General features: G+C 46.3%; 1 protein-coding gene across 1 annotated transcript; it reads left to right on the top strand.

Annotated features, from left to right (window-relative positions):
* The first annotated feature begins 123 nt into the window (after nt 1-123).
* SPATA33 (spermatogenesis associated 33) lies at nt 124-9,706 on the top strand. Its single transcript, XM_072731306.1, has 3 exons — nt 124-232; nt 331-495; nt 9,485-9,706. The coding sequence occupies exons 1-3, from the start codon at nt 196-198 to the stop codon at nt 9,688-9,690; spliced, it is 408 nt and encodes a 135-aa protein (XP_072587407.1). The 5' UTR covers nt 124-195; the 3' UTR covers nt 9,691-9,706.
* The last annotated feature ends 1,488 nt before the right edge of the window (nt 9,707-11,194 follow it).

Raw genomic sequence — 11,194 nt, 5'->3', positions numbered from 1 at the left:
CGCGCGCGGCTCTCGCGAGAGCACGTCGCTGGTCCCGCGGGCGGGAGGCGTTGCCGTGACGACTCGCGCCGCCCGGCTGCGGGAGCCTCTGTGAGTCACTCGAGCTGCGCGCCCGCGGAGGGCCGGAGGGCCGGGGGGCCGGGGGGCCGGGGGGCCAGGGGGCCAGGTTTGCCGGCTGGGGCAGTGGGCTCACTTATGGGACTTTCCAAAAGCAAACACAAATCTAGGAAAGGTAACGGAGCGCCGGCGCCTCCCCGCGTACTCGCCCCTGGAGACGCCCGCGCAGCCTCGGGGAGCCGGCAGGGCTGACTCCTCGTCCGTGTGTTTCAGGGGAGGAGAAGGGGCGCGGGTACTCCGTGGCGAAGGCTAGGGAGAGGTCGATGGACAGGCAATCTCAGGAACCCGAGAAACCTCCGGACAGCAGGCCTGCAGACAGCTTCCCAGGGAAGAGAGGGGCACCCAAGCGGCTGCGACCTTCCTCGTCCGAAGTGGAAGGTAGGCGGTGCGCGGCGGGGATAGGAGTGCCGGGGGTCGGGCTTAGCCCCGTGCACTGCTATGGGCACGGCTGCTCCCTCCACGGCCCTCTCGCCGAAGCAGAAGCTCGGAAGGCCACTCGAGTCTGGAGCAGGCGTGTAAGAAGGGCTAGGAGCACCGTGCTGGGGCGCAGGGACCCTAGGGCTTCCACTCGGCGGACAGCCCCCTGGCCGGACGCTCGCGGATGGGCAGGAGGGTGAGGCCACAGAAGCAGCGGAGTAGGAAGCCTTTCGTCTGTTTGGCACGTGCCTTGTGGAAATGGAACTGTTAAGTAATAGCAACAAGGGAGGTGTGATGGGGTTGGTGCCTTGGAAACGTTCTCCAGTAGAGGGAACCTGTGGTAGGCCCAATGCTGCCACCGAGGAGGAACTAATGAGGCCCTGGCAGCAGGAATCCCAAAAAGATCCAGGAGGTGGAACCAGCAGACCCTGACCGTGACAAGAATGGTCAGGAGGAATGTGGACCTGGCGAGGAGAGAGGCAGGCTCAGAGTGAGGCACCTGTGAGCCCTCAAGGGCAGACACCCTTTCAAACGAGGCTCTTGGGCTTGGGAGCAAGGCCTGGACTTCAGATCCTGATGTGTCAGCCCTTAAGAGTGGAAGGCTGCAGGAAGGGCCAGAGTCCTGGGGAGGAGATGTGGAGAATGCTAATGCTACCAGTCTGTTGGGAGCTTCTGGCTGCAAGCCACAAAACAGCTAACAAGATATGGTTTCCCTGCTGATGGGTTCAAGGTCTCCCAAAAAAAGGATCAGAGAGGGGCACTCAGGGTGGCTTGCTCAGCAGCAGGAAGTGATATCAAGGACTGTTTGGGTCTACGCTTTGCCACCCTCAGTATCCACAGTCCCCAGAGAGCTCTAGGTGTCCCATGTAGACATGAGATGCTGCTGTTCTTGCAAGGAAAACCTTCCCCTGCTAGGCCTCACTTGTCCAGCATTGCTAGGATGGACTCAGATGTGAAAATTCTGGTGCTGGACCTCTACCAGTGAGGGCAGGTGTGGGCAGGGAGCGTGCCTGCTGGAGAGGCACAGCATCTGTCACACCCTCATTCCAGAGGGTAGAGACAAGTTGGACTAGAGAAGAAAAGTCAGAGAGCAAGAGAGAGGATGGACTTCCAAGAAAGAAGGTGAACGGTGTGGTTCTTTCATAGAAGGGAACATCCCAGCAATAACAAAGAGCAAGCTACTGACATGCTGCATCATGAAGACACCCCCAAATCAAGATACTCCAGTGAGAGAAGGCAGACATAAAGACCACAGCTATTAGTATTCCATTTATATGAAATGTCCAGAAAAGGCAAATTGATATAAAGGGAAGCCTAGACTAAGGGTGGGAACCGGGATTAGCCACAAATGGGCAGAAGAGATCTGAAGGTGACAGAAATGTTCTTAAAACTGGATCAATGGGTGCCCAACTCTGAAAGTTTACTAAAAATCATTGAATGCTATACTTTAAACCAATGGTACATAAATTATAATGCAACAAAGCTGTTTAAAAAGGTAATAAACAATCTTTAAAAAAAAAAAAGATAAAATAGTCAACAGTGGTTTTTTTTTTTTTTTTTAGATTTATTTATTTATTCATGAGAAACACACAGAGAGAGAGAGATAGGCAGAGACACAGGCAGAGGGAGAAGCAGAAGCAGGCTCCATGCAAGGAGCCCGACCTGGGACTCAATCCCAGGCCTCCAGGATCACACCCTGAGCTGCAGGCGGCGCTAAACCGCTGCGCCACCAGGGCTGCCCCAGTCAACAGTGTTAAATGTTGCAAAGAGATTGAGTAAACCCAATCTCTTTGCAACAATGGAGGTTGAGGACTCCACTGAATAAGGCAAGCCACTGGTCTTGGTGGCCTTGCAGAGAGCACAATCCAGCAATCAGAAGTGAAGACATACACATGGTCTGCCAAGTAGAACATCTAAATTGGGCAAAAGCATCCCCTCTCACATTTGGGTTTTAAAGCTAAAGAATTTCCCTATTAGATTTGGAAGAGATAGGGTTTTTGAAAGTTAAGGTTTCCTTCAATTAACCTAATACCATAAAAGTCTTAGAGAAATGGAGAGTCCTGATGAGTCAAACATTCCGTGCATTACATAATTAATAAAGGTAGGTCTTACCACTGTGGGATAGAAATCAGAAAGTTCTTGCTGAGGCTGGGGAGGGGGAGGCTAGCTGACTGGAGGACTCCGTAAGGTGATAGAAAGTTCTGCTGCTTGTTTGGGTGATTAAAAAGGTTCATACAATTGTGAACTCATCGAGCTGAACATTTTAAGAATTGTGCATTTTATCTTGTGTGAATTGTGCATCAAAAAGCATGGAATATACACAAGCCCTTGTCTCTTAGAACTGCACCCAAAATATTAAAGTACAAATCAATGGGATTAATGGAGGTGGTATCTGAGATTTGCTGTAAAGTGAACACATATAGTGTGGATGAGGATATTTTCCAAAGACAGCCACAGCTCCTATCCCTCCTGTTCTACCGTGTGGCCTTGATGCTCCTCCCAGCTAGAGTCTCTACCCTCTCTCCTTAAATGGCTGCAAGTTTGACATTTTCTTATAACCAACAGAATGTGGTGAAAGTGGTTTGAGGCAGGGCCATGGAAGGTGATGCCGTCCTGCCTTGCTCACTGGAACACAGGTTGGTGTTTGGAACCCTGAGCGGCATGCCACATCACGTCACGCTGTGAAGAAGCTCAGCCACCTGGGGAGGCCGTGTGGAGGTGCTGCAGTCAGCAGTCCTGGTCTCTAAGCTCTTCCAGCCCGTGTCAGACTTGTGAGTGAACAAACCTTTAGGTGATTCTAGCCCCAGGCCTTTGAGTCTTCCCAGCTGAGCCACAAGACACCATGTAGCAGCAGCATTAGTGACAAGCCCTGAGTGGCCGTCTCGCATGTCCAGCCTGGTGGAGCCTTCAGAGGACTGCAGCTCCAGACAACATCCAACTGTAGCCACCTAGGGACCATAAGTGATAGCTGCCTAGTTAAGCCTATCCTGAATTCCTGACCCTTAAAATTGTGAGAAAATAAAAGCAAGGTTTTAAGCTCCTAGAGTTTGGGGTAAGTTGTTATACAGCAATAGTAAACAGAACAGAGAGTAAGTGCTAGGGCACAGATAAAATTTGATTATGGGTTTTTAACTGTGGCTGCTGTGATGGGGTATGTCATCTTGTCTCGATACTTATGTATAACTTAAATTTTTCATTACAAAATCCACATACACATTATAGAGATTAATACACCACAAATTTGCAATAAGCCAGTTCCAAAATGCTGGAAATCCTATTGAGAAAAATACTCCAACTTTTCTACAAATAAATGACAGGAGGGCACCTGGGTGGCTTAGTTAAGTGTCTGACTCTTGATTTAGGCTCAGGTCGTGATCTCAGGGTTGTGAGATCAAGCTCAGCATCAACAACAGACATTTATTTGTCATAATCCTAGAGGCTGAGGAGTCCTACAACCTGGGTGCCATGATTTGGTTCCTGTGAGGACCCATTCTTGGCTTGCAAAAAGCCATCTAATTGCTGTCTTCACATGGCTGAAGAAAGAGGGTTGTGGTCTCCTCTTCCTCCTGTAAGGGCACCGATCCCATCATGGGGGCTCTACTCTGATGACGTCAACCCAACCTGATCTCCTCCCAAAGGCCTCACTTCCAAATACCATTTCATTGGGGATGAGGCCTTCAACACAAGACTTTTGGGTGGATTCAGCCTAGAGCAGAGAGGACTGTACAAAGTTTGAGGGACTAAATACACTGGGAGCCTGGGCTAAGTCATTCTTAGATAACCAAATTGGATATTAGATAAGGAATCAATGGTAGCTTTCTTAGATGTGACAAGGCTATTGTGGTGATGCTAAAACAATCCTTGGTAGAGATTTCTTTGCATTATTTATGGGTAAAATTATATCTGAGATTTGCTTGAAAATACTCAGAAAAAAAACTGAGAAAGAACAAGGTGACAAAATATTGAAATATTGATTGAAGCTCAGTGATGCATATACGGGTACTCATTACACTATTCTATTTTCATGTGTGTCTGAATATTTCCATATTTTTTTGAAGGTAGAGTGTGTTTACTTGCAATAAATTTTTGGGGAAAAAAAAGAAACTTAAGGAACATTTGTTTATCAGCTACTAAAAACATACTGAATGAAAAAAGCCAAGTTCAAAAGGTCACATGCTGCATGATTCCATTTTTATAATGTTCTCCAAGTGACAAAATGATAGAGATGGGAGAACACAGCAGTCATTGCCAGCGGTCAGAGATGGCAGGGGAGTGGGGAGGTTGCAGGGGGAGAAAGGGGTGGCTATTGAGGTCTCTAGTGAGAAGGAGGTCTGTGGGGTGATGGGATAGTTCTGTATCTTAATCTTAGTGGTGTTTACATGGTACAAAATGACATAGAACACACATTGTGCCAAAATCTAGGTCTTGGTGTTGTTATATTGTCCTGTACGTACAGAAAATGTTACCATTGGAACCACTGGGTGAAAATGGGTGGGGGTATATGGGACTTCTCTGTACTTTTGCAACTTTCTGTGAATTTATAACTTTAAAATTAAAAGTTCAAAAATGCATCACATTGGGGTGCCTGTCTGGCTTAGTTGGTAGAGCATGTGACTCTTGATCTTGGGGTTGTTTGAACCTCACATTGGGTGTAGTGATTATTTAAAAATAAAATCTTTTTAAAAATGTATCAAAATGTATAATAATTAAAATAACATAGTTAACAGTACAATAGTAGATCAATGAGGGGCTTCTGGGTGGCTCAGTCAGTGAAGCATCTCCCTGAAGCATCTCCCTTCGGCTCAGGTCATGATCCCAGGGTCCTTGGATCAAGCCCCGCATCAGGCTCCCTGCTCAGCAGGAAGTCTGCTTCTCCATCTCCCTCTCCTCTTCTTCTACTCCTCACCCCTGCTTGTGCTCACTCTCAAAATAAAATCTTAAAGAAAATATGTCAATGAAATAGAAAATATGGACAAAAATAAATGCTTACTATGAGTGTATATGTGCAATTAGTGTGTAAAAAACCCTGCAGCAAATGTTAGTGGCAAAAGGAAGGATTATACAATAAATTATGCTAGGAAAATTGCTTAACATGTTGAGAGAAAGTTCAAGTTGAATTTTAACCTCCTGCCATATGCTCAAATTCCAGATGGGTAAGAATATAAGAAGTGACTACAGGGGCTCCTTGGTGGCTCAGTTGGGTAAGCGTCTGCCTTCACCTCAGGTCATGATCCCAGGGTCCTGGGATTGAGCCCTTTGTCCAGCTTCCTGCTCAGGAGGAGTCTGCTGCTTCTTCTCCCCCTACCCCTCCTGCATCTCATACTCTCTCTCTCTAAATAAAATATTTAAAAAAAATGCTGGGGATCCCTGGGTGGCTCAGTGGTTTAGTGCCTGCCTCTGGTCCAAGGCATGATCCTGGAGTCCCAGGATCGAGTCCCACATCAGGCTCCCTGCGTGGAGCCTGCTTCTTCCTCTGCCTGTGTCTCTGCCCCCCCCCCCTCTCTGTGTCTCTTATGAATAAATAAATAAAATCTTAAAAAAATAAAAAATTGTTTAAGAAGTTGTCGTGCTGTGAGAAGAGCTGGGAACAACCAACCCCCTGCTAATAGCCAGCAAGAAAATAGGGACTTCAGCCCTTCACCCATAAAGAAATGACTTCAGCCTAGCATCTGGAATGAGTTTGGAAGGCCACGGGTCCAGGTGAGGGTGCAGCCTGGCTGACAGCTGGAACGTTGTCTGGACTCTGGACAGAAACTGAGATGATACATGTATATGCTATTCTAAGTTAGCCACTAAATTTGTGGTGGTTTTTTTTTTAAGATTTTATTTATTTATTCATGAGATACAGAAGAGAGAGAGAGATAGAGACAGAGACACAGGCAGAGGGAGAAGCAGGCTCTATGCAGGGAGCCCAATGTGGGACTTGATCCCGGGTCCCCAGGATCACACCCTGGGCTGAAGGCGGCGCTAAACCGCTGGGCCACCTGGGTTGCACTGTGGTGATTTTTAAAGCAGTAACTGAAAAACTAGTACAGGTAGTAGATATCAAGAACCCTAAAAATGAAGTTTTATAACTCTAAAGAAGTCTTTTTTTGAACTAGAAAACCTCAAAACTGTAAAGATGCTAATTTTCCCTTAATCTATGAAATCAGTGACCACAATCAAAACACCAGAGGTCTTTTTGGGAACTGAGCAAGTTATTCTAAAGTTCACCTAGGAAAATAAAAATGTAAACACAGTAGGAAACTGGAAAATCGAGGTGCAAGAGGGATTGAGCACTGACGTGAAAACATGCTGCTACGGTGTGAGCTGCGGAGGACACGCAGTGTCACACATTCGTGTGGGAGTTCATGATAAAGGCACCACGTGGAAGATGTGGAGCAACGAAGGGACATTCGTTCACTCAGTGGTGCTGGGACAACTGAATTGACAACTGAGAAAACAGTATTTTTGTCTCAATCCTTACTTGAATTCTTTATGAATCAAAAAATTAAACATAGAAAGTAAAACTCACAGTTTTTATTGGTTTGGTGTGGAGAACACCCTTTTTCACTCTGACAGACTCTAAGAGCCATAAGGAAAAGACTGATGTGCCTATCTGTCCAAAAAGCAACAAAGAGAAACTGAAAAGCAAGGGGAACCGTTTGCAATAAGATCACAAAGGTAAAATCTCCTAACTATACAAAAAGCTCTCACATACAAAAAAGGTCAAAGTACAAAATGAGGAAACAATATGACATGCATTCAAGGAAAATAAATACCACTGGATCATGAACAAGCAAAAGGAGGCTCAACCTCCCCAGGGAAGCTGATGTGACCAGTGGAGACAGGAGCCAATAGTTCCATTTTCATATAATATAGGACAAGATTTAGCAAATTGACAAGAATTAGGGGAAGGTACAGAGAAGTGTCCTATTTACAGATTCTTAGTGGACATATATGTTGATATAATCTTTATGAAAAAGTTTGGCCACGTTTACCAAAAACCCTTCTAGTAACTTACCCAATAGATAAACCCTCATAAATGTGTAAATGTTAATTATGGCACCACTCGAAAAAGATTAAAATTGGAAGTAACCTACATTTATATTCATTAAAGGGAGCTGGTTATGTACTGGATGGGACCCCAGATAATGGACTACAGGCTGCCACCCCTGTATGTGCAGATATGGATCTCAGCCATGACATAGTATGATCCTAAATGCATCAAACTCCACATGCACATATGAAATGTCTGAAAGGAAAAGAATCCTTCCATAGGTAATTTTTAATTATGTATTATTTTTTAAATCAAATATTCATAGATTTTTAGTCAATATATAAAAAGTGTATTAATACCAAAAATGAACCCTCCAGGGGCACCTGGGTGGCTCAGTCAGTGAAGCATCTGCCTCTGACTCAGGCCATGATCTTGGGGTCCTGGGATCAAGCCCTACGTCAGGCTCCCTGCTCAGCAGGAAGTCTGCCTCTCCTTTTTCCTCTGCCTCTTCCCCTCCCTGCTCTTTCTCTTTCTAATAAATAAATTAATTAATTAATTAAAAAAAATAAAAGTAAATTTAAAAAATCTCTTTTAAAAAGAACCCCCAATTTAAATTAAATGCAAAATATGAAATGCAGTTTTTTACTTCATGACAAAAATACAAAGGACGCTTCCAGTCCTAGTGCAGGCCATGGGTCATTCATTGGTAGTTCAAACAAAGCTGCAGATGTAGCAATGAAGATGGACAGAGCTCTGGGCCCCAGCATCTCCCTCTACTACTCGCCTTGAGCAAATGACCACTCTGCCTCAGTTCCTTCATCTGTAAACAGAGGTGATAAGAGGACCTACTTCAGAAAGTGCTGTGGCTTGGTATTCACCATCATTATTATTCTAGGCTCAGAATGATGTCTGACACAGAAAGAGCAACTATTCACATGTCGCCAGGTAGCTGGGTTCATGAGGTATTTAAAGTAGGGAACAAAGAACACTGCAAAGCAATAGGACCACCTGCTAGCATTTTGTAACCAACATGTGACACTGATTATTCTAACTCTACCTGCATGCAAATGTGCACAGAGAGAAAGACCCCTCTCTGTAGTGCTTGAACAGAAGCCTGAAAGGATGTGCCTCCAACCTGGAACCCTGGGGAGCAGGCTGGGAGAGGCAGCAGTGAAAGCCATAAAGGCACTTCTGCTTATGTATTTTGTAACATTTGACAAACTTGGCATTTCACGAGTCCTATGCAGTCCTTGCAACCTTAACAAGTTTAAGAAAATGCTGTGGCCAACATCAGAAATGTTCATTCTTGGGTGCCAGGCTGATTCAGTCTGTTGAGTGTCTGACTCTTGGTTTCACCTCAGGTCATGATCTCAGGGTCCTGGGATCCAGCCCCGTGTTGAGCTCCGTGCTCAGCGGGGAGTGTGCTTGAGGATTCTCTTTCCCTTGCCCTCTGCCCATCCCCCAGTTCGTATTCACTCTCTACAATAAATAAATCTTTTTTTAAAAAAAGAAGAAATGTTAATTCTTCAGCATTCTGATTGATAAAATTCTGTACAGAGAGGTTGTCTTTGTTTTGTTTTAGTAGATTTAGAATCCTTTGGAAATTGTGTATCTGAACCTTCAACCCTGAGGCAGACCATGTCTCCTCTTTTCTCTCTGTTCCCTTTTCTTCTATGTCTGTCATACAAGCTGGCTGGCAGCTCAGTCTCTCCATAGTGGATGGTGGAAGTGTGTCTCCCTTTTTCTTCCCTGAAAGAGGGTGTCGAGGATTCACCACCCTCGTGGCTGAGCTGTCAATCAGTTAAAGCTCTAGAACATTCACAGACTGTTCTGACTGCTTTCAACCTTGCCCGCTTCTGTTCCTGAACCACATCTAATTCTTTTGCTCTGGCCCTAACACAGGCATCGTCTGCCTTATAGAAGAGCTTTTCCACAGACATGTTAAATACCTGGATGTTTTCTTCCTTCTAGAGAAACCTGATGTAAAGGTAACGTCGAGCAAGAAGAAATTTGCCATTCCACAGATCATCATCACTAGAGCCTCTAAAGAGACTCTAGCCAGCTACAGTTCCATCGGAAGCGAAGAGCAGAGAACCATTCAGGAGCAGGTTGAATGGGGCCCCTACTACCGACATAGAAACCCCAGTACAGTAGATGCCTATGATTTACAAGAATAAACAAGCACCCCAAATAGTTGGTAATAGTTATTCACTGTGCTCTGAGTCTCAGCAATGATGGCGGAAGGGCCACCCTGCCCTGTGGGAAGCTGCATTTGCCCCTTTGGTAAATGAGGTCCCCCCAGTGGCCACCTTGGTCTTACCTTCCCCAGAGCTGCTGGCAGCTTGCAGAGGGCAAGAGTGACCCTGGCTCAGAGGGTGAACTTGGTGCATCTACCTCTGTTGTAACTGGCCATGCAAGTTGATGAGCCAGAGGCAGGCAGCATCTCTCTCTTGGTGGGCACTTCTGAACTTCTGAAGGATTGTGGTGTCAGGACTTGGCAATTATACCGAATGAGATAGATGTCACCCACACTTGGGAAAAAGCCTGGACTCAGGACTTACCTTGAAGGTGTCATGCCCCAGAACAGGAAAGTGCACAAGTCACCCTGTGGGGATCACAGGCTCCTACCTTGATGTTACCTGACACAGAGTCTTAGAGGATCCAGAAGAATGTAGAATTGGGGTAGGGGCCAGACATGGCACTTAGCACTGTGTCAGTGGCCATATCAGAGCTGCCATGGGAGGATGCCTTTCTGGCTATGGACGGCTCTTCCCTGCTGGCATCCAGCCTCACCGGCAGGCCCAGATCTGATTCTACTCGCTTCCAGAATCACTGCAGGAAGGCTCTGTCCTGTCTGCTCTGAGGCCTTCAGTCTGGTAAGAGTAAGTTGGTTTCTTTAGTTCCCAGAATGGTCGGCAGGCTTTACCTCTCTATTGATGAGAATCGTATTCTTTTAGTATTAAACAGTAAAATTGACTTCCAGTTGCGGTATAACCCCAAAAGAATAATGGGTGTTTAATAACACACTATTAACATCATTACTTATATTTCTTTGTATTTATTCCATACATTTACACATCCTGACTCACAACTAAGTATTTACAAAGAAGTCAAGCCCCTACAAATGTGGATCTGGTTGAGCGCTACTACCGCCCCGAAAAATTTCCAGGAGCCATTCCATTTCTCTTATTGGACCTAGAGATGATGGCCCTCCTAGCCTTGCCCTGAGTCTCTCCAACGAATAACGTCAACAGTACACGAACTCTCATTTCACTATTAGCTAGAAGCTTAGCTCATGAACGAACTGAAAAAGGGCTGGGATGAAGTGACGAGGAGCCTGTGAACTCCACGTGGTTCATAAGGTGGGACTGACTTGACTTCACGTCTCCAGCTGCCCCGGGCCTCCCGGCCTCCTGAGCGCGGCATCACTCACCTGGTCCGCCAGCCCGGGGCCCCCAGCACCTTGGGCTTGGGTCTCCTCCTGGTCCTCATCCGACCCCCAGCACCCTAGCCAGCTCAGGTGCCGGCGCTTAAAACGAAAACGTGGCCCGAAGCGCTGGAGTGCGGGGGGAGCGCAGGAACGCAGGTCCCCCGGCGTCTTTGGACGGTTGCCCGGGGAACCGTTGCTAAGGTGGAGATGCCCAGGAAGTGAGCGACGCGTCTGCGCGGAAGAACGTCGTC

Source organism: Vulpes vulpes, chromosome 12, assembly GCF_048418805.1.
Source record: "Vulpes vulpes isolate BD-2025 chromosome 12, VulVul3, whole genome shotgun sequence".
NCBI classification, from domain to species: Eukaryota; Metazoa; Chordata; class Mammalia; order Carnivora; family Canidae; genus Vulpes; species Vulpes vulpes.
The sequence above is the reverse complement of the archived record's forward strand: the minus strand, read 5'-3'. Positions and strand labels throughout refer to the sequence as shown.

Excerpts from the sequence above, each read along its gene's own strand:
- SPATA33 (XM_072731306.1), top strand. The coding sequence starts at position 196 with ATGGGACTTTCCAAAAGCAAACACAAATCTAGGAAAG. Across the intron at positions 233-330 it reads CAAACACAAATCTAGGAAAG|GGGAGGAGAAGGGGCGCGGG; the intron begins GTAACGGAGCGC and ends CGTGTGTTTCAG. Across the intron at positions 496-9,484 it reads TTCCTCGTCCGAAGTGGAAG|AGAAACCTGATGTAAAGGTA; the intron begins GTAGGCGGTGCG and ends TCTTCCTTCTAG.